The following is a 23,308-nucleotide window of genomic DNA, read 5'->3' on the forward strand; positions in this document are numbered from 1 at the left end:
TTTTCTGCTGTTCAATTTCCCATTCCTTCAGCGACTCATCCCTGGTTCACTTCATTCCTACCCTGAAAGGATAGCAGGAAAAATAATAGGGCTGGCCTGAGTCACTGCAGCTAAATAATGTGACAGGGCGGGCTCACCTGTTTGTGTTTCAAATGATTACTTCTTGCTTTGCTGCCCATAGTTTGCTTTACAATCGAGTTTGAGATTTTGTGACACAGTGACAAATCTGAGCTTACAAATTAGGACGCTTCGAGGTTATTTGCTATTTACTGTGAGCAAGAGGCAGATACGGCAAAGGGAAGTATGAAAGGTTATGTGCGTAGTATTTAATAGCAGAAAGGTGGGAAGTCGACCGTGAAAAAGCTATTCAGCGTATTTAGCGATTTCCTTCAGCTCCTGGCTTTATTAAATGGTATCCTGAAGTGTGCCTGACAAAGGTGCCTCATCACGTACAATAGTGCAAAGGAACATGTATAGAAATGGGAAGAACAATGCACGAGCTTATTCGGAGAGTCGCGTTGGAGGGCAGCTCTGGGATGAAGACCCCACCCCGCAACACACAGACTTGAGCGCCACTTACCAGAACCCCTCCTGGCCCCACCCAGGGCCTGACTCATTGTTTCGTTCATTTCATAAGTAAGTTGCTGAATGAATGACTGGCGGGAGCAAATAGACAAGTGAATGGAAGGGTGAATGAATCACCTAGAGCCCAGGTCAGAACTGACTGCCTGCAGCCAGGTTTGGCCCGGCCAAGCTCTGCTGCATGCTCCTTATTATAATACTTTGGATAAGTTGCCAACACTGACAGGTCTAGAGATCTCCCATAGGGATTTTTGGCTTCGTGTGGGAAAAAAAATTTTTTTGCAAGATCTGGCCGCATTGGGCCACGTCCCCTCAGGCCTTCAGGGTGCTGGAGCCGGTCCTGGTGGCCGCCCTTAAACTGGGCGTGCGAGATCCCCTCTGCCACCTTCTATCCCCCACTCTAGTCTCCTGGCCCCCAGTCAGCTGTCTTGCTTACGGTAGCCGTTTGCGTTCAGTAAGCATTTGAATTTGCCACACCCTGACCTGACCTAGAGGCACAGTCCTAATTACTTCCACCAAGTGGAGCATGAGTCCCTTTGAGTCCATATTCCTTTCCATTCAGTTTCGTGCAAACACGAACAACAATGTCTGGAGTTACACCTCCCCAGCTGTCTGGCTTGGCTCTTGGCTTCGCTATTGTGCTTCTGATTATCTTGTTATAGGTGGGCCGCATCAGTCAGTTAGCTTGGGTTCCATAAAAGTTCTGTGTGAGTCAGAGAAGATTGAAAAGAGAACATCCCTTCCACGTAAAAGCAGGGTGAGTCGGCAGGAAGGCACGTCAGGAGCCACCGAGGGGCAGTGCACAGGAAGCTCATTTCATGAAACACCGGGATTTTCTCAAAACTGTGTTAGAGGGATACCGTTCATTTAGGGGGACACTGTTCATTTCGTGCACGTGCGTATCACCCACGCTTCTGTCGTAGACAGAGCACCCAGAGCACGGGTTAGCCTGCCTTGGGGTCAGCTTCACCCACGTCCACCATGGCCCCACGTGGCCTCTCATGCCAGCTCCAGGACCTCTGCTGTGGAGTAAAGAGCACGGATTTGTGTCCGTGCCTCTGTCGTGGCTGTTTCTGCAGCTTGGGACCATTCTCGCTCAACTCAGACAATGCTCCTAATTTGTTGATAGCTCACAGAGGTGACTCCGGAGCGGTGTGTGTGTGTGTGTGTGTGTGTGTGTGTGTGTGTCCATCGTTAGTAGTTATCCTTTCTTCCTCCTCTATAAGCCCACACTTAGGGGCACCTGGGTGGCTCAGTTGGTTAGGCATTCGACTTTTGATTTTGGCTGATCCCAGGGTCTTGAGATGGAGCCCCACATTGGCCTCCTCACTGGGCGTGGAGCCTGCTTAAGGTGATCTCTCTCTCTCTCTCTCTCTCTCTCTCTCCCTCCCTCCCTCCCTCTTTCTCTTTCTCTCCCTCTGCCCTGCCCCAGCGTGTTCATATGCGCACGCACTCTCTCTCTCTCAAAAAATAAAAATAAATACATAAAAAGGAAACTTAGTTTGGGGCATCTTCCTCTTGCTGGGTTTCAATGCAGACTGCCATACACAGTGTTCATTCCCCTTTCTTTGCCATTACGCAGACTCAAAGCCCACAGTAGAGACACTGGGACCCACTGTGAAGAGTGAAGAGACCACCACCCCATATCCCATCGATGAAGAAGCCACGGAGTGTGGGGAGAACTGCAGCTTCGAGGACGGTGAGAATTGGGGTCAGAGTCATGGTTCATCCGGGATGGCACGGTGCTAACAGTCAGAGCCCGCTGGTCTGTGGCTGGGGCAGGGACCCGGGCGTCCCATGGTCAGAGGTCAGGGAGGTGTGTGAGGTCAGAGGCCATTTACAATTGCTCTGGAAACACTCAGATATTGGAACAAGTGGTACAGCCTATAAGTGGGAACCCAGTGGTCATCAGCTGAGGTAAGAGTCCATCCAGGGAGGACCCCCCACCCCAGCTTTGAGAAGGCTCCCTTTCCAGCCCTCGCTTGGCCTCATTAGAATCCTTGGCCTTTTGCTACTGAGCTGTGACTCCGCCGTCCAGTCAGGTGAAGATCTGACGGTCGTCTGGCTGACTCGGTCTGTGGAGCACGGCAGTCAGGTTAACACAGCAGTTAACCACTCCTCGACCGAATTTCGCTGTGTCTTTGCACACTGCCCATTGAGAAAGCGTGATAACCATGGCTCCATCAAATGGCACATCCCATCCTCCATGGGGTGAGCCCAGGTCAGTGACAGAGGCAGGAATGGGCAAAGGCACCTCAACCCTTCCTTCAGATCACAGGGCCTCCTGGTTCCGGATCAGCATCTTCACCTGGGCACCCTGCGTCACCTCCTTTCTCATCTTGTAAACACATCCGAGTGACATAAAAACACTAATTGGCAGAGCCCAAAAGAACATCACCTTACTGAGTGTGAGGACATTCCCAACAAACCACAAATTTCGGAACACCTGGCGTTTCTGGCTAGAATGTAATGCTTGCCAGCCTCCATTTACAGTACATTACTGATCGCTATTAAACCTTCATTAAATGAGATGAGGGAAGACCAGTGGAGGGACTTGGGGAATGGCAGAGACACACAATGTAGCCCCCACCCAGTAGGTGGACGGCACAACCTGCCGAGGCCATCACACCGGCCACTGCGGTGTGAGCGGTCGCACTGATGGAGTGGACGGCTCCAAACAGTGACTGCAAAGCAGAATGGGCGGGAAGCCAAAAATAAATGCTGAAGTTGTGTGACTGAAAAATGATAATTTAACGCATATGCTTTTAGGAATGTGCTTTTGTATATCGTGTGGGCGCGGGGACGCTCTTGGTCAGGGTTAGTTGAATACAGGATTCTGACATTTTAATGAACTTGTTTTTGTTGTGTGAAGAGGAGAAAGAGACTCGGAGAATCTTCCGAGGCGTGTTTCAGATAGTTGGAGAGCTCACAGTGGAATGCACAGGGAGTTAATAGACAGCATGGGATCAGCAGAGTTAGCTTTGGTGGAGGGCAGGAGGATGGGGCTCTATCCAAGTGGCAATCCAAAGGGAAATGTCAGAGTCCTGCCGCAGACTTTCAGCAGTTTCGTATAATTTTCCCGTTGATAGTGGTTTGTTTCATTTTAGCTTTCTTTGATGGTTCCTCCCTTTTCTCTGTTTCTTTTCTTTTTCTTTTCTTTTTTTTTTTTTGTTTGTTTGTTTGTTTTGTTTTTGTTTTTGCAAAAGGTCTTTTTGTGGAATTTGGTTCCTGAGCTACAGTACGCGTGTAAACATTAGAGAGGAATTATGGTATATTGAATTACTCCGTATTTTTTAACAGAAAAATAGAAATCCAGAAATTGTTGGGAGAAGGGGGGCGAGGGCTAAGGGCTGACTTTTCCAAGCCACAGGTTGATGCTTCTGTAATAGACTCCATGTGTTTCCTGTCAAGTCAAGCTGACTTTGGCTGAGGGCAGGCAAACGTGTAGTATTGTGTCTTGGGAAGGGGCGGCCCCACGGGAGCCTGGTGGCAGTCCCTTCCCCTCAGAGGTGGGCCTTCCTCGCCCCCATGGTGTGAGCAATTTGTTCCCACCCACCTGTTGTTCCCTTTAGACTTCCTACCCTGCATTCGAGGCCTTCCCCACGGAAATTCCTCTCTGGGAACCCTGAGAAGGGAAGTGAGAAGGCCAAAGACCCTGCTTCCTCCCCGCTGCTAGCATCAGCCAGCACCTTTCCGCTGTCTCTACGGCCATGGCCACGGGCCGGCAAGCCTCCACATTTGGATTCCCGTTTCCTCTTTCCCCCACCTCCACACCCGCCCCCGCTCAATCACGCATCTGCACCAGCTTACACTGGGTTTTTAGAGCTGAGTGGGAGCTTAGACAGGTGAACAACGAGGCAGACGGGACAGGCCACGGCGCGGCCACTTTGGACATGTCCACGAGGAAAGCATTCTCTAGTGCCCTGGGATCTTGGCCTGCAGGCTCTCAGTGCCGTGCGGAATTATGTTTTCTGCCGGTCAGTGCTGAGCTAGGCAGCCGGCTGGTCTGGCCCCCTCGTTCTGCCCTAACACGCCAAATCACCTACCTGGCCTTGGCACCCCACGGGGATGCCGGGCTGACCCTGTGTTCTGAAACAAAAGACCTATCACAGGAGGTGAAAGACTTCCTTGTTTCTGAGCCCACTTTCTCCGCCCTGGCCAGCACCTCCCCGGCATTTCAGCCTCTCTGGATGTTAATGGGCTGCCCCCTCACTTCTGAGAGCCAGGTTGGCAGGAACCAGCCTTCCACTGAGGCACCGGGGAGACATTCTTCATTGGCACTTAGGGAACAGCAATTTTCACATTTGTCTGCTCTCTGAGGTGGACAGAAGAGCCTGATTAGAGCCCGAAGCCATTTGGTGGCCTCATTTATAATTGCTTACTCTGGGAACCACTGGCAGACTTGGCTTTCATGCCTGGGAAGGATGAGACCAAAGGCTGACCCGAAAGCCAACGATCGCCAAGATGAGTTAAATGAATAAGCAAAGGGAGCCGCTTCTTTCTCTGCCCTCCACTTAGGCCTTGCCAGCCCTTTCAATGGCACCACTGTGGCTGTTGTCCGAACCCATTTCATTTGCCTTCTTTGGGTTATTTTCCCCCCACTTTCAGACAAAGATCTGCAGCTCCCTTCAGGATTCAATTGCAACTTTGATTTCCCCGAGGAGCCCTGCGGTTGGATGTACGACCATGCCAAGTGGCTCAGGAGTACCTGGGCCAGCAGCTCCAGCCCACACGACCGGACGTTTCCAGGTAAGCCGGCTAGAGACTCAGCGGTGAAGGAGGTAAGGGGAGCCTGCTCCACGTCTCCCAGCCCCAGATTCCCCGGCAAGCTTCGTAACTCCCCACCACAGAGCAATCCTCTGCTCTGCGCCCACAAACCACCACAGTCTTTGCTTACAACGTCACCCTACACCATAGCTGGCTGGCGGTTTCTAGCCCCGTCTTGTGATTACAGTGCAGCCTGGAAGCTGAGAGGGAGCAAGAGAGGCCAAGAGAAAAGAAAGGAAAGGAAGAAAGAAAGAGCAGTTGGGAGGTTTTAGGAGACGGGATGAGTCAGTGCCTCCCTGTCTCCATAGCCAGCGCTCACGGCTGACACGGCAGAGCCTCTTGTCAACACCAAGCCGCCTGTTGTTCCTAAAATGCCTCCTTAGGAAACCCTGGCCTCAAGCCTGGCTGATACTTCTCTGAGGGTATCATCGCTTCATGATAGCAAACCAAGCTGAGGGTCCGAAATGCTGCCACACCCAGGGGGTCTAGTAGAGTGGCCTGGCGCTCAGCCTCCAGGAGCGTGTTGACGCCTGTCCTTGAACTATCGCCCAGCCGCTCTTTCAGAGCCAGGTCTTAGCAGCCCCTCTTGGCACGGTGGCCAGAGAGGGGTTGCCTGTAGCCCTCCTAGAAGCCCATAGAATCAAGGGTCGTCTACCCTCTGCACCGCAGCGTGCTTTTACAGTGGCGTTCGGGTCAGGGTCTCACCACCAACTCTGAGGACAAAGAAAAACCCTGCTTTGTAATGTGTGCAGCTTTCGGGGGTGTAAAGCCCTCCTGTGGCTGAGCTGCCAACAGGACATGATCAGAGGCGGGGCTGGGAAGCACAGGAACTACACGACATGGTTTTTCGCCATCAGACGGCTAGAATAGATATGAATGACGTCAGGAGCATTGATACTGATAAAAGGTATTAAAATCATTAGGAAGTGTTGAGTCTTGAGCATGTATGGCCTTTCATTTTCAATATCATTTATTTAATGGTAACTTTATGTAATTTAATTTGTAATAATGACCGCGTTTACCACCTGCCTTGCAAAATTCTGGAAATTTTAACAGTCTGCTCTCGCAAGCCAGCACACGTTGGCTCCCGCACACCGCTTGTTCAGTTTCCATTTTTTCTGCACCCCTGGCCTGGACCTCGGGGCCCCATAAGCTTTTGAGAGGAAAGGGGTTAATTCTGGAAATTAGTACATCAAATGTTGCCTGACTAGAGAATAAAGGGAGGAAGGGGCCTCGCCTTCTACGGGGTTCCCCAGAGCTGCTCTGCAGCCCCTCAACCCCAAGGACTGGTCGCGTCCCCTGTCCCCCAGGGGACAGCAGTGGGACAGACGCCAGGAGAGCTCTGCGGGCCGGCCTCCCAACACGGCCTGCACTTGCTTTCCTGGAGGGTCACAGTGTCTGCTCTGGAGAAAAACATTTTCATATTTCAAGTGTTTGTCTCTTCAGCATTTGAGTGCTTGGAGAGATTAATACCTGAAGATCACCACGGCCTCGGGCAACGGGAGAGAGTACTCACCCTCATCCCAGCCTTAATCACCCCCCCCTCTCGTTCACTGCAATAATGTTTAATTAGTATAATGAGCCTCCTGCACGCTGGAAAAAAAATACTTATTTTTATAACCCAGCCTGGATTTTTCATTTCATTTCCTCTCCTTTGAGACTCGGCCCAATTAATTGGTTGTTTTTCCCAACCTCCACTTTTCATCCCAACATAAGGAAGGTTTGTGGGGTATGCGTGAGTGTATGCACGCACAGTGTGTACTTGTGGGTGATGTGGGTATGTATGTGTTTGCATATGTGTTTCTCTCTCAGGGTGTTGTGGGTTTTGTGTGTGTGTGCAAATGTCATGCGATTTATGCGTAGGTGTTTGTGAATATGTATACACGTGTGTTTGCCTGCGCATGTGTGTGTGTTTGCATTTGAGTGTGTTCGTGGTTCGTATGCATGAGTGCCGTGCTTGTGCACGCACATCGTGTGAGGTGTGTACAAGGGGGCAGCTGGGCAGAGGCGCTCTGAAAGAACGGGTGTAGGTGGCACAGCATGGGGAGATTTACTGGCTCTTACTCAACATCCCTCTTCAGATTCTCCCTAAAAATTTGGCCTCCTCCCTTGCCGTCTTCTGAGCAGACTTTCTCTAAGAATGTCTGAGGCCAGCCCTGTCCAGGCCACAAGGCCACCAGTTAGCAAGTGCCACTTCTGGGAGAGCTTCAGTCACTCTCCATTTGAGCCTGGCCTTGACCTCTGTCCTTCTGTCCCTCTGCCCTTGGCCTCCCCCTGCGGCGGGTCTCACCCTCACCTGAGTGCCCCCTCCACTGCCCTGGCAACTGGTTGGAAATTCTAGTTCTTGTCCTCATTCCAGTTGATTCATTCCACCCTGCAGTTTGGGAGGGCTTTTCAGAGCAAGCTCGCAAAGCACGGGCAGAATTCCAACTGTTGGCTGGATGGATGGGGACAAAAAGAAAATTAGGGCCATAAGGAACTGCTAGATCTAATGTTGTTTTTCCCTTAAGATATTGAGAAGGAAAATAATTATTTCCCTCTTCCAGAGGAACCCCTGAAGTTTGAAAAAGTGGCACTCGTAACCTGTCTCCAGGAAACAAAACTGTGACATTCTTTTCAGAACCCTTCTTTCTATCCTCTGATGATTTTAAAAGTCGTCTGCTGTGTTTCCCATTTTCCTTCTCCTTACAAAACTCGATATGGGGCTTTAAGCAGGGAAGGATAGAAAGCCCTTTCTGTTCAGGGTGGTCCTTTCTTCAAAAAAAACAAAAATGGGGCCCCGAGGGGAGCAGTTGGGAGAGAGGAAACAGCTGTGCTGACCAGGGACAGGGCAAATGCTGGACCTTCCCAGTCAAACCCAAAAGTCCTGTGTCCCCCCACACTTCGCCACTCCACAAAGAGGAGATGCTCTTTAGGAGAAGTGTGTCATATGTTTTACCCGCTTATTGGGTAGATAAACAAAAGTAATTGCATGCAAGAAAGGAGGTGTCTCCATCAAGTATAGAGGGGGCATTAGGATAGACAAGGAGAGAGAAAAGGAAGAAGAAATAGCCATGTTGAAATATCATATGCAGCCTGTTTGATTAGAAGTGTCTGTGGAAACTATTTACATTCCTTAGATATTTTCTGAATTAGTTCTTTTCTCATGTTTTGTTTTGCCTTTTTTTTTTTTCTTTTCCTTTTAAGTCAGCAATTAGTTCTGTTCTTTTGGCCAGTGGTAATAGTTGCTTAAGGCTGACAAGACACCCACTGGTTTCATGCCACTGTTTTTGTTTTTCAAGATGATCTTTCAAGCCACTCAGAATTCCTTCTTTGAGATCTTTGCTTGTGGCTTGGAAGCCTGGACTGTGCTCACACCAGCCCCTGGGGAACCCTGTCCCGAATCCAGTGACCCCTGGTGGTTGTAGAGGAACCGGTCCGGTGTCCTCTGAGAAGCCACTTTGTCTTTTCTGTGTAGCTACGACACAGAAAATGTCTTCCCTAGTGGGAGCTATAGTATTTCTTTTTTTTTTTTAATTTTTTTTTTTAACGTTTATTTATTTTTGGAACAGAGAGAGACAGAGCATGAACTGGGGAGGGGCAGAGAGAGAGGGAGACACAGAATCGGAAGCAGGCTCCAGGCTCTGAGCCATCAGCCCAGAGCCTGATGCGGGGCTCGAACTCACAGACCGCGAGATCGTGACCTGAGCTGAAGTCAGACGCTTAACCGACTGAGCCACCCAGGCACCCCAAGGGAGCTGTAGTATTTTCTACAGACATTCTCAAGTGCGATGATCATCAACCCAGTGTCGAGAATGATCAGGTCTTTAAGGAACAAGGTAAAAACTCTGAGACGATATGGTGAGCTCACGTGTCTAGAGCTGCAAGTAGCTATTTCCATTTTAGTTAATTACAGTTATATACAGCTGAAATTTCAGTTCCTCATTTCAGGGACCTGGTGGCCATGATATACTGAACAGCACAGATGTAAAACGTGGCCATCATCGCAGAATTGTCTTGGTTAGACAGCTCAGACATCTTTTGGCATTGACGTATGTGTAACCTCTGGGGTCCTTGCTGACCCTGCTTCCCCATGAGGGGAACCGATCACATCGTAAACCAGGAAGCAAGTAATTAGGTGGACGTGGCTTCTCTACGGTCCCTTAGTGACAGTGTCCAGTGGCAGCTATTCACTGAGCCATTCGACCTCAGTGAACAACCATAGTAGTGAAAGCAAGCAGATAGCATAGCATTAGATAGTGTGGAAACTATTTCATTGGACCAAAAAAAGTAAATACTAAGGAATGCCGATAATAGTAATAATAGTTGTTATTATTACTATTATCACCATTATTGTCAGGAATGGGACAAGAAGACTAGAGAAAGAGGGTACCATGTTAGCTTCAGAATCCTTAAGTATTAAATGTCTGGTCTCCCTAAGTGTGTGTTCTTCTATGCATTGGTTGACCTCATGAAGTATGGTTACAGTATTTCTTTATTTCAATAGCTTCAAATCATGGAAGTGATATAATGAAAATATGCAGGAGAGCCTGGCTGGCTCAGTTGGTGGAGCATGAGACTCTCGGTCTCAGGGTTGTGGGTTCAGGTGCTGCATTGGGTGTGGAGCTTATGCAAAATCAAGGAAAGGGAAGGGAAAGGAAGGAAGGAAAGGGAAGGAGGGAGGGAAGGAAGGAAGAAAGGAAGGAAGGGAGGAAGGAAGGGAAGGAAGAGGGGAGGGAGGAAGGAAGGAAGGAAGGAAGGGAGGGAGGGAGGGAGGGAGGGAGGAAGGAAGGGAGGGAGGGAGAGAGGGAGGAAGGAAGGAAGAGAGGGAGGGAGGAAGAAAACAGGCCATGCCTATTTGTACCAGTACACCATTATGGTAAGACAGAGCTTTGGCTGCCTCGCATTTATATGTTTATTGGATTGAGAAAACAGAACCTTTACTTTGGATTCAAAAATAAGCTCAAGACAGAATAAGGAATACAGTGTTCTGAAATATTCAAATTTTATTAATGGTAGCTATTCCATCAAATGTCAGGGGTAAAGTTGTTAACGTATCATGGGGCTGTGTTGATGCAGATTGGGCCATTTATAAACTCCATGAGAGCAGAGGACCAGAACTATGGTTCCCTGGGGAACATGTACACAAGAAGATTAAGTGTGGGGGAGTAGATGGTTGCAAAGAAATTATGGGAAAGAATTGATGACTGAACTTGACCATGATGGGCTTGATATTTGACAGGGAACTAATAGTGACTCTGAATTAAAAAGCAACTCTCCCTGAACTCAAAAGACCTCCCCGGTAGGTGGGACCGATGGTAGCAAAGAATCCAGAAGCTGCATTGGCATTACCTTGAGTTGCCTTCAAAAAAAGGTTGATGGGGCTCGGCTGGGGCACAGCCACTGCAAATACAGACACAGGACCTTCTCAGGCTTAGACTGCAACGGATAATTAAAGACCAGGAAGAACTTGGCTGAAAGAAAGCCAATATTCAAGGAATAACTTCAACTGGAAAAGGAAAGCATAGCGGTGCTTCTTTAAGAAAAATAGGAAGAAAAGTATCTCTGACTTTATAGAAAAGACAGCAGTAAAGAGAAGCTGTTATTCCTTTTTTTTTGAAAGTCCTGATTGGTTGAGTTCCGCAGCAGTGTGCAGATTGATAATGAAGGGCAGAATGATAACAAGACTGCCTCAATTGAAAAGCCTTCATGAAAGCTGACACACTAAAAAACACACAAACAAAAAACCAGCTCTAAGAAGACTCTTGCAAAGACCAGACCTAAAACCCCAAATGTCCACAAAATGGTCAGTTGTAAACCTTGAAGATACCCTGCTGAGTTCATGCAAAGTCAATGTTTCCCTTAACTGGCTGTTAATTTGAGGACCTTAGCAGAGATAGACAGACCTTGGGAGGCCAGCTGAGGGGCTGACTCATGTTTTAAGCATGACCTATACAGAGAGATTACATCTCCTGCAGCACTAAATATTCTTTCAGATGGTTGTTCTGGTAGGAGGGCAAGATGCTAGCTAGCCAGGAGATGTGTGTGTTGGACAGATGGTGTGTTTGGCTTTGCCATAGCCAGGAGGATCAGACTGGCGACTTACTTCAGGGTTTGGTAAGGTGTGGACACAACCGTTACCATTGCTGTCGGGCCAAACACAGTCACATGTTCACCCAGCACTTATGCAGCTGAAGCCAGATGCGGCCATAAATCGCCAGGTGAAACGTCAGGAGACCCTTTCGAGAGACAGCAGCAGGTTAAAATGCCTGAATGGCCCTGTCCTCTGCACTTCCTCTCTGCCCTTTTGCACTCCTGTTGTTCATTCCCGTGTGATTATTTTCCCCTGTATCACGGACAACAACAGATGTTTTGAGTCAAGAACTTAGCAAAATGCCTCCCAAATATGTCAGGTCCAGGAGGAGAGGGATTGGGTCTCTGGGACATTATTTCTTCACTCTCTTTCAGCGAGTGAACATATTTCCTTTCCATTGTCTTTTTGTTGGAAGCTATCCATTGCCGACAGCACTGCCATCAGCTACAAGAACAAGAAGACGGCCTCCAGGAGGCAGAGCTGGTCCTTAGCTGGTCAGTTGTCATGTTTGGGGACCTCTTTACAATCCACAGGGCTCTTCCTTGAAGTCCAAGTAAATCGCTAAAGTGGCCCACCCGTACCATGCCAAGCCCTTGCTATATCCAGTCATCAACGGCCACTGTGTGCTTAAAACTTCCTCCGTGTTTGTCAGTGGCAGGCCATAAATTAGAATGTTCTAGAAGAACATATATATGGGTGCCGTGGCTTAAAAGCGCACTTAGCTTAGAGGAGGGTTGGTATAGACCTACCACCATAAGTAAAGGCTTGGAAAGTGGACATGTAAAGAGGCAAGGATTGAGTTTCCCAAGAAAGCGAACACTAGGGGTCTGAATTCTTCACGGGTGAAAATGTTTCCAAGTTAGAGGACAGAAATTGGCCGTGCTCCATCAGGGATCGAAGGGGGACATGTGTCTCAATGACAGCAGGAAAACCTAAAACTGAATTTAAGAAGTCCCTGACAGTTAGGGTTGTGACCCAGAAAACACATTGCCGATGTGGCCTATGGAATCTCCTTCTCTGGAGAATTTCAAGCAGAGGGTGGACAGCTGTTCTAGGGATGTTTACAGCATGGTTCCTCTGGGCAGCCAGGCTGACCCAATCTAAACCGTCTCTTGAGGTCCCACTGTCATTCCAGAATCATGTAGTACTTTATTTCATCTACTATATCTTGACAGGAGAGACATCGGTAAACAGCACATGATGCACAAGTAGGAGCTGGCTGGTTGCCGGGGTTGGATGGATCAGCCAATCCAGAGAGCATCTTCACTGCCCTCGGGCCAAACCATACTTCCTTGTGAGTCTAGGAGTAGTCTTTCCAGGTTATTGGTGCTCTTGTGACCTTTTTCTTTCTTAAGAAAAAAAATGGGGGGCAAGTATAGCAGGCAGTATGTGTCATGAGACAAAGATCCTAACATTTATTGAGCACTTACTATATCCCTGTTACTGTGCAAGGCATTTGCATGGCTTGTTCCATTTCCTCCTCCTCACAACCCTATCCAGTAATGCTGTTATTATATCCATTTTACAGATGGGGAGGCTGAGGCTTTAAAAGACTAGTGAGCATTAGACCAGGATTCCAAGCCAGATGAGAGGCCATGCCCTGGCAATTCTACTCACTCCAGTCAGGGCTCATGTAGTACTTCATTCTCCAGCAGTGGTCTCGGACACATCGCTTCAATTCTCTGAGCTTCCATTTCCTTTCTGGTGAAAATGGAAGAAACAATACTTGTTTCACAGACCTAGACTGCACAGGGAAGACCACATAAGAAAAGGCAGACAAGGCTTCCGCTGCACCATCTGGCACATAGTAGGTGCCCAGGGAACGTCAGTTCTCTTGCCCCTGCATTTCTTATCCCCTCCCTGGGCTCTTCCTGGTCTGAGCTATTCCTTCGTGATGTCCTGCTTCTAATCAGCCCTCTCTCAGTGACAGGCAGGGACGTTTTGCAGCTCCTCGTCCCTCTGACTGATGTCTACTGCTAATTCCTTAAATTTACATATCATCTTTCTTCCCTCAAGCTCACAGCACTTAACAGACAAGTGGGGCACAAATGATTTAACTAAGTGAAATTCAGAGGCCTGCTTGTCTTGAGATTCTGCAAACTAGTGGATTAGCTTAGATGTCAGCGCTGAATTATGATCCTTCAGCTGCTCGTGCTTAGCACGCCACCAGCATTAACTCCCTGGTCTTCCAATGGTCCTTTAAATCATGCGAAGCGATTATCGTCTTATTGTGGAGGGAGAGGGGGTGGGGGGGAGAGGAGGGGAGGAGGGGGCTAGCTCCGTCCCTGTCCCGGGTGCGGCAGTCTGTGAGACCTTTGGCCTGATTGTGCCTGAAGTTTTAGCAACAGGATGGGTAAATAGAACAGACCCAGATCAAATCCAGCCAGCACGGCTCTTTCCACCTCCACACACATTTTACTTACTAAATTCTAACCATTATGCTATGAATCCCCTGCCGCTTAAGAATGTAAATTCACACAAGTGACAGTATTTCTGCCAAGCAATTTTCAAGCAGCAAGTGGGTCTTATTTGTGAAACTGTGAAGGAAGAAGGCTGAATAATAAGTCTCTGAAATCTGGTTTTCTTTATATATGAGGTAGAAACAGTCAGGGCTTGGAAATTACTGGAGCATGGCAGCATTTGAGGGCTTCTCGCAGGTGGCTCCAGGGTGTGTCCACAGGTCACCCCATTATTGTCAGTGCACCTCACCTTTGAAAGGGGCTGTTGGCTCGGGAGAGTGGGAGGGAATTGTGAAGACGTTGTCTGGGTCTGTGGGATTTTCTTGCTTCTCTCGTGAGAATATAGAGATTCGTATCATTCTTTATCTGTGCTTGTCATTCATCCATGGGAGCAAACTTTTCTTGAGTAGTGGCATATGTATGTCAGGGAGAAGGAGCAGTATTAACCCTCATATGTGTAAGACCGGGACTTAATCATCTAACCGGAGCGATGAGAAAGACACACATGAATCAGTTAAATTACAGCACAAGGTAGTGGGCGGTTCCCTGCTGAAATGCATGAATAATGGCCTCAAGTCTTTTTAAAAACAAGGTAACGGGGCACTTGGGGGGCTCAGTCGGTTAAGCTTCCGACTTCAGTTCAAGTCATGATCTCGAGGTTTGTAGGTTCGAGCCCCATGTCGGGCTCTGTGCTGACAGCTCAGATCCTGGAGCCTGCTTCCGATTCTGTGTCTCCCTCTTTATGCCCTTCCCCCCCACCCAAGACAAACATTAAAAAAAATTTTAATAAGTAAGTAATAAAAAAATAAAAACAAGATAAGATTAGCGGTACAGTCAGCAAATGCTCAAGTTGTGGAGAGAAAAGCAGCATTCGTTGAAATGTGCCAGAAGAGTTAGGAGAAGAACTAGCAAAAGTGGGGTGTTAGGGGAGTGAGAGGGGACACTAAGGAGGTCCAGGAGCAGGGTGCAGGGTGGGGAAGCCAGTCCGGCTTGAATAGAGTGTGCCTGTTTGCCCAGCCTCGGGGCAGGTACCTGGGGCGCAGCTGAAGAGAAGAACCTGCCACAAGCAGGTGGAAAACCTAACGTCAGGTTCAGCTCTGCTACCCCCTACTTTGGACACGTCACTTGAACCTTCCTGAGCCTCATTTGCATCATCCTGTCCGAAGCGAGATTAAGAAGATCTGGCTCACAAGTATCTAGCATGGGGTTAGATGAAATAATGCATGTGACGTGCTTTGGAATCCACAAAGCATTCTGCAGGTATGACTTGTAATTATTATCATTAATAGCGGTCGTAATGAGATCCGATAGGAGAAGCTTAGGTTTGGAAGGTCTTTGAGTGTCTGCTTGCAGTGCCCACGTCTCCTCCCTTGGCAGATCACCAGCTTTAAAATTCTCTGGTGTAGGCAGCTGCCTAGCCATCTGCGCTGACTTTGACCTTGCAGAAGTCTCATGTTGTGAGGGTATTAGACAGACATGGTTCTGGATGGTTAAGGAGACAAACTGGAATCCCAACTATGCATCCTAAACTGGTCTGATTTGACTTCCCCGGGGAGAGTAGCTTCTGGAGCAATAATCCCAGAGAATCTAACTGGAGGGGACTTAGGGGAGCCAGGAAGGAGGAAGGGAGATGGCTAGGGGGGCAAATGAAGGAGCTGGTTTGGGGCCATGGATAAGAAGACTGTCACAGGCTCATTCTTGCTAGAGTCGCGATGTCAGCAGGAGTAGTAACAGCAAACCAGCGGTCCAGAGACTAACCTGTTGATACAAGGCTCTGGAGTCCTCTCCTGTCCTCTGCTGACAAGCCTGGGATATTCACAGTCTCTGGTGAATAGAAAAGCTGGGTTCACATGTCTCAGATTAACATGATCCTGAAGTGTCTGGTGTGCTGGCTGTGTGGTGTGAAAGTGCCCTTGCCATCTTGCAGAAGTGTTCAGCATAAGATGTTTCAGGGCCAAAAGGAGGCAGTGAGCCTGTCTCCTCAAATCGCAGCCTGTTTTCTGTGCAAGTGGCCAGAATGCTTCTGTGCCAGGTGGGTTTGCAGTTACAGGCCCCCACACCTGTATCTGCAGGGCGTGAGGTCTGCAAATGGCAACAAGAACTTAGTCTTCTGCACAGTGTCTGATGTGGTTGAAAACTAATCCGCCGAAAGGCCCTTTCCCCAAACATTTGCGTGGGCGAAACCTTAATTTCCCATCATGCGTATCTTCTCTATTAAACACATAGCCTTTATTAGTGATAATGACAGTGCCTGTTCTTGCTGGAGCTCTGTTTGCCAGGCTCTCTGAAAAAGGCCGCCTCTGGCCTCCCCAAGCCGAACAGGGAAGGGAGTAGGGGGTCGAGTCCCTGACTCATCCCTGTGCAGCCGCCATCCAGCCCTTCTTGTGCTTAAAGTTGACACTGGGCTTCCGAATACTCCCTAGAGTCCGGGCACCGTCTAGTAGCCCTGGTGGAGACAGACGGTTTTCAATGTCTTCCATTTGGACAGTGCCCAGCCAAGATGACAAAGGCTTCAAGCATAAACCACCTGCAAGAATCATCTTCCAGCCTAGCAGCCACCTCGGCCCCTTATAATGTAGTTCATTGGGCTGCACTGGCCCTTTGGGTAAGCCCCTGGTGAATCAGACATGGGCTTGGCATCTTAGAATTCAGGAAGACGAGACTTAGAGCAGATGCCACCAGCCAAGACACAAGGCCAACCGCCCCGAGTGCCGTATGCAAAAGAGGCGCAAAGAAGGTGACGCAGAGAAATAGGCAGGAAGGACCAACCTGACAGAGCCTCCAGAAGGGGCTTCGAAAGGAAGCGGCGTCTCAGCCAAGCCCCGAAAGCACCTTGAGAAAGAAACACGGGGCCTGGAGGACAAAGGCATGAATCGACAAGACACCTAAACTCTGGTCCCAGCTTCCCCAGGAGGGGCCACAGCCGCAAACTGGTCTCTTTCCCAAGCGTTTACCAAGAACCTCTGGGTTTGTTTCCCTCAGATGACAGGAATTTCTTGCGGCTGCAGAGCGATGGCCGGAGAGAGGGCCAGTACGCGCGGCTCATCAGCCCTCCGGTGCACCTGCCCCGGAGCCCCGTGTGCATGGAGTTCCAGTACCAAGCCACGGGCGGCCGCGGGGTGGCGCTGCAGGTGGTGCGCGAAGCCAGCCAGGAGAGCAAGCTCCTCTGGGTTATCCGCGAGGACCAGGGCAACGAGTGGAAACACGGGCGCATCATCTTGCCCAGCTATGACATGGAGTATCAGGTAGGGTGGTGACAGGAGGTGGGTGCAGAGATCCAAGGGAATCTTTGTGATGTGTATTTCAGGCTTTCAAAGGGCCGTGCCCATTCATCATTAGGGAACGTGGTTAAGCACTGCTGTTTTCATTGTGTTTCTCACATTGCCATGGCAACTGAATGACACTCTTATTTGTTATTCAAAACGTGCCTATCTCCACATCCAGACTTGGTTCTTTGTTCCTCCTATTGCCTTTTATATTGCCAAAATCTTCCCAACAAATGTTTCTTCTCTCCATTTTAGTTTAGATTGCTATCAGGTAGGCTGACAAAGGGACACAGAAGCCAGGGAAATCAACACGAACCAACCTCTACACGCACGGGAAGGAGACTGCCCAGCCCTCTTGCACTCCAAGGAGAGGGGAAAATCCTGCCAGACCTGTCCCAGGGTGAACGTGGGAAGGGGAGGATTGCTGTTTGCACTCAGTGGCCAGCCGACCAGAAAGACTCCCAAATGAGTAGTTTCTCTCCCAGTGGCTCCAGGAGTGGAGTTCTATTATCTCTGCCCCACGGAGCAAAAGACTGAGTCACAGATGGGTCTGCACAGCTGTGGCTGAGGCTTGGGTAGGAGTAGACACACTGTGGAAGAGGTGACTGAGAACCAGCCAAAGCATTAACCTGCTCCTCCCCAGACGAGAAGCAGCAACAGATGGCTGGTGAGGCAGCCAACTGCTCGCTCGGCTTGCCAGAGGACATGTGCTAGTTTGCAGAAAGAACCCGGGAGGGTGGAATGAGGGAGGATTGAAGACCACAGAGCAGAGGGGCCTCTGTGTGCCGCCTGCAGTCGCCCTGGAGGTTGCAAGCTATCCCCAGTTCCGCCGCACTCCTAACTGCATTCCCGTTTAGAAACCTGAATGCTTCGTGTTGTAAGTGCCTGGTTGCATTTTTGTCTCCCCTGCCAGATGGTGAGATTCTCTGGGCAGAGGGTCTGGGTTATTAGATTTTGTGACTGTCCTTGTGCCTGGCACATAGTAGGTGTTCAGTAAACTATTGGTGAAGGAAGAGATCCTTCCCTTCCTAGTTGTAATAGTGTAATAATTTGCCCCCAAGGCAAAGCCCAGTGCTGTATTTCTCACCTTACCCCCACCTGTTATGTGCTCTGAGTTTCCAAATACAGTACCTGCATTGGGCATTTAAAAGATTCATGAGAAAGGAACCTCCAAGATTGCTAGAGACATTTCAACCCTCCTGTAAACATGTCCTGATTCTCGTCCTTTTAATCTCTACATTCTGATTACTAGACAACAGTGTCCATCACCTTGTTATATGTATTTTTAATCCTCTCAGATATACGTTTGATTTGAACCACTCTTTAAATTAAGATTTCAAGCACCATAGTCATGTGGTCAACAGATGTGTGTACCAGGTACAGTAACGCACACACGCACGCACGCACACACACGCTTTAAGCTGCAGTTAACAGAGAATTGGAAATCTTTGCACTATTTCCAAGCAGCTCAGTTAACCATGGCTCTTGTTCTTCTGGCTTCTAGATTGTGTTTGAAGGAGTCATAGGAAAAGGACGTTCAGGAGAAATTGCCATTGATGACATTCGGATAAGCACTGATGTCCCACTGGAGAACTGTATGGGTACGTGAATAGCTGTCTCTTTGTGGCTCTTCCAAATAAGATACCAAGGGCTGGGATATACAAGAGGAAGCATCACACCATTTTCAAACCCAGTGATACCCAGGGGGTAGAACAGCAACAGTCTGTGCAGGAGGTGAGGTATGAATGTAGTTGTATCTTAGGCTGCATTCAGGATGGGAGGGGTATAAATGAGATGAAGTCTTCTATCTCCTGTTCCCATTCAGAAATAGACATGCATTAAGTATATGGAGACTCAGGGTGCCAAGACCCCATCGTCAGACTCCAGCTTTTAGCAAAGAAAATGCTAGAGGCTGAGAGCAACTGCCAGTCAGAATTACATGCTGCAAAGGTTTGATGTTTTTAATGGAAGCCTTCACTGGTGAACGAAAATAGTACATATGTTATATCAGAGTGATAACACAATTACCCAAGTTGTTCTCTTACATGAATGAATTACAGGGCAAACTATGGCAGGTGAAGTAAGATTTTAGAGTTTGCTTTGAAGCTGACACCTTCAGTGCCCAAGATCCCAGAGTTGTAAGATTAAACATCACATGCCAGGTGACCAGCACAAGAAGGACATCACGAGTGTCCCTTTGGACAGAAGTGCTGAGCGACCAGCCCAAGGAAGATGCACACATTTTACCCAGGCCACCCCAGGGGCATCCTGACCATCTCCCATGAGAGCCATGGGCATTTCCAAAACAAGAGGGAATCCCCAGAAGGAACGGACCTGCTTTTACTTGGCAGAGTAACTGTAATCACTCACCGAGTGCTTTTCTTGGCACGTGGGTCCCGATGTGTATGTGCCTGATGATGTCAGGAGCGCCTGGGACCACCCCAGTCCCTTCAGGCAGCTCTCGGGCCTGGGCATCTACACATAATCCAGGCTCTGAGAAAGTAATCAGTGGTAAGTGACTGATTACAATGCTTTGGGGACTCATTGCTCTATAAAGGACTTTTTGTTCCAAAGCAACTCTGGGAATCTCTCCCCACCCACCCAGCCCCCGTGATACTGATATGTTAGACACAGTCTAGAGCATGAGGAGGACACAGGACACTTTCCATGGGGTATTACCAAAAAAATTATTGGAAGTCATCTACATCATACCCTCTACCTGCCCGATTGTTTCTTCCCCTGTCTAACTCAATATTTTTTCTTTTTTTTCCCCCAGAACCCATATCGGCTTTTGCAGGTGAGAATTTTAAAGGTAAAAAAAATTACGGGCTTTTTTTTTTTGCATGTCTTTTTCTTCCCCCCATGTGATGTGAATTTGGTATGGGGAAGAAACCTCCAAATTTGACAAAGCTCTCACGAGAAAAGAGACACCACACCTTCCCGCCACTAGATGGCACCAACCACACCTGTAGCTTCCAGGAAAGAGGATTGAGATCTTCACTGTCTCCTGTTTAATTAAAGTTTAGAAACCTATAATAGAGACAAATAGGTTACAGATAAACCTTTCAGCCTTGCATTGTCCAACGGGGAGCAATGAGGCTGAAAATGCATGAGTGGTGAGAAAGGAGAGGCTGTGGGGGAGAGTGAACAACAAAAAAAAAATCAGTAGTAAATTAAAAGTGAAATGAGGTGGCAATGATTTATTTTCGCCTGAAGATGGTTTCTTTCCAGCTGCAGGGCACCAAGGCAGTGGCTTCAATGAACCCTCAGGGAGGTACGGTGGCAGGCCGCTTTATGAGGGCAGAAAGTTAGGGAAAAGACACAAGGAAGGATAATCCTAAGGGGAAAAAGGTGCAGAAATCTGGAGCTGGTGTCTGGTAAAGGGAAGATGGAGGCACATATGCTGACTGGAGTTAGAGCATTTAAATAGGGGACTGAAACCCAGCACAGGCCATGTTCTCCCTACTAAAGGAGAGAGCACAGTAAAGAGAGGGGAACTGGGGATGATGGCCCTACCCTCAGAGCCTGGGTGGTGGTAACGCCTGTCCTGTGGGGGTGCAGTGGGTCCCACACTCTGCCCTCCTTGTGCTCCAGTGAGTTCGCACCGATCACGTTTCCGCCCACGGTCCCCATGCTGAGTGTTTAGAAGCCACTCCTAAGTTCTTCCTTTCCGTTGGCCGGGGCGGCAAAGCTCATTCAGACACTCGCCCTCACCCGAGGACAGGGATTTTTCATACCCTGGTTTATGCAAACAGTTGTGAGGCTTCCTGTGCCCTGTTTGCACTGGCTGGCCTTAACCCCAGAGGTGACGGCGTTCCAGCGGTAAGGGAAGTCATTTTTACATCTGAAGTCTAGACTCGTTACCTTCGCTCTCATGAATCTGTCCAGCTCCTTGGCTAGAAAGAGATGAATTCCCGGTTTGCCACCTAGATGCGCCGTTGCCTCCAAATCATCTGGCCTCATTTTCCACTCCTCACCCTCTAAGCAAATAGGTGGGGAAGAAAGCGGCAGAACAGAGCATGAAAGACGGACACAGAATACAATTTCTTTCTTTCTCGCCCTTCCTTGCCTCCCGAACGGCATCCCGCTCCCCGCTGCACATTGTAAAGGGTGGAGAGTATTCGTGTGCATGCTGGTGCTCTCTGGGCGTGAGATTTATGCTAATGCGGATCTGAGCATTGGGAGGGAAGCTGAGATCCGAACTGAATCACTTGGATCACAGTTGAATTCAAGCTCTAACCTCTAGGACCCAAGGTAATGTTTATGTTGGGGAAGTGAAACCTGCTGATTAAGACTCAAAGCTCCCGGGAAGGCTGGCTGAAGGCTTGCAGCTATGACCACAGACATGGTTGTGAGTGAGCACGCGTGTCTGGGTCCATGACTGACAAGAACGGGGGCTAAGTGCTCTGCTTCTGTAAGAGAATAAACAAACCGGGGCACATGTGCTTCCTTGAGGTTGTGTTTACCGTGAGGCTTTACAGTCCAGTCATGTTCTCTTGTAAAAAATATATAAATAAAATATCATCGGAGCCGCAGTGCTCATTTAGCCAAAACAAACACAGGGCTTAGTGACTTGAAGGTAAGCGTCTCCAGCGCTCTCACGAAGGGCTGATCTGGGGCGTTAAGCAAAAGCAGCGCACGGGGGGTGTGCATTGGCCCATGACTGTTGTCTCTGGAGGTAACGAGCACTTTGGAAGAAGGAAACCGAGTCTTGGGGGGCAGAGACTGGGCCAAGGAACATAGAGTCAAGAGCAGGATTGAAATTGAACATGGACAGTTTCTATCACACTGTCAAGCTGTACATGGCACTCAGAGTCGGTAGCCGGATGAACCCAGGACCGGTCTTCTTTTGGGCTGAGACCCCTCTGGTCTCAGCATGCAATCTGTGTTTTGACTCAAGCAAAGCCTTCCACTGGCTAAAGGAAGGAGGACCATCTGCCCTGCCTAACCTGGTGACTGGTGCACTGCTCCTCTCCTGGTCAGGGCACCGCTGGCCCTGGTGAGAGCCTGGGTGTCCTGGGATTAAATTGGCCTTTTCTCTCAAAAAGGGGAACAAAGAGAACTCAGGTTTGGGCAGGCAGGATGCAGAGAGTTGGTGGTTCAACGCTAATAACCATAGATGGTTACATTGTTGGTGTGGTTGGTTTTTTTTTTGTTTTTTTTTTTTGAATCTGGGTTATTTTTCTTTTCCATTATAAATTAACCATGTGACAGACGCAGTCTCATTCTTTGGGAGAGCCCAGTGTGGACTAGGTCAATCTTTAAGGAAATGCAATAGAAGTAGCCTCTGGGCTGGGTCTTGTTAGGTATTCTTGATCTGTTATATTGGCAAGTGTCTTTCATTTTTCTGCCTCTTACTCATTTCTCGCCATGAAACATTTTTTTTATTCCAATCACCTTGTGTTTTCTGCTTTGTGTGTATACTTTGATTGTAAACCAGGGTATGAGTCAGTAATGAAGAGAAACAAGCCATAGAGGGAAGGAACAAGGAAAAGAGAACGTGAATAAGCTGCGTTGTCATGTGATTTGTAAAAAGACTTTTGTTGTTGTTGTTGTTATGAGTCACATCTTAAACAATGTAGCCCGGGTTGGTGTGCATTTTTTTTTCTTTCTTTCTTTCTTTTTTTTTTTTAAGCATCGGCTATAAGCACAGTGCCGTCATGTATCTTTTTCTAGAATGTGAGCTTTAACAAATGAAAACTCGTACAAAGGAAAAGGACAAAAAACCCCGAAAAGTGGTATAATTAAGGTGATGGATTATTTCCCCTTAACCAATACTTTCTTTTTTCCATAAAAGAAAAAAGAATAATAAAGAAGCCAGTAAAAATGTGGAGGGCCCATGATCAGAGCTCTGTAGCTGTTGACCAAGTAGTTATTTTTAGGAGCTCACAGTAGATGCAAGAGGTTTTGTTCATGTTAGAGGCTGAGGACTTTGAACAACGCAGGAGCAGGGACACCGGGTCTGGTACCCTACCCATTAGAGGCCCATGGAAATCCCAGGCACGGGGGCTCTCAGGGAAGGTGGTTGTTACAGTAAAGGATTCAGAAGCACTGGGTCTGCCACTGATGGATGCTAAAAGGGACATCAGTGTCTCTTGCTAACTAATGGCTGTGAGCTTGGGCTCTCAGACCAGTTCTGAGAGCCGTGGGTCTCGCTCAGG

The 23,308-nt window shown here is 48.5% G+C and overlaps 1 protein-coding gene across 3 annotated transcripts in view; it reads left to right on the plus strand.

Annotated features, from left to right (window-relative positions):
* Positions 1 to 23,308, plus strand: part of NRP2 (neuropilin 2) — a 116,423-nt gene that overhangs the window by 65,297 nt on the left and 27,818 nt on the right. For 2 of the 3 annotated variants that reach the window (XM_007089960.3, XM_042995149.1), the window contains exons 11-15: positions 2,165 to 2,281; positions 5,191 to 5,331; positions 16,864 to 17,126; positions 18,652 to 18,748; positions 19,924 to 19,944. In XM_007089960.3, the coding sequence (XP_007090022.2) occupies positions 2,165 to 2,281; positions 5,191 to 5,331; positions 16,864 to 17,126; positions 18,652 to 18,748; positions 19,924 to 19,944 (639 nt within the window). Of the gene's footprint in view, positions 1 to 2,164; positions 2,282 to 5,190; positions 5,332 to 16,863; positions 17,127 to 18,651; positions 18,749 to 19,923; positions 19,960 to 23,308 lie in introns of all 3 variants that reach the window. The other variant, XM_042995148.1, reaches the window with a different exon arrangement.

The sequence above is a fragment of the Panthera tigris genome, chromosome C1 (genome assembly GCF_018350195.1).
Source record: "Panthera tigris isolate Pti1 chromosome C1, P.tigris_Pti1_mat1.1, whole genome shotgun sequence".
NCBI classification, from domain to species: domain Eukaryota; kingdom Metazoa; phylum Chordata; class Mammalia; order Carnivora; family Felidae; genus Panthera; species Panthera tigris.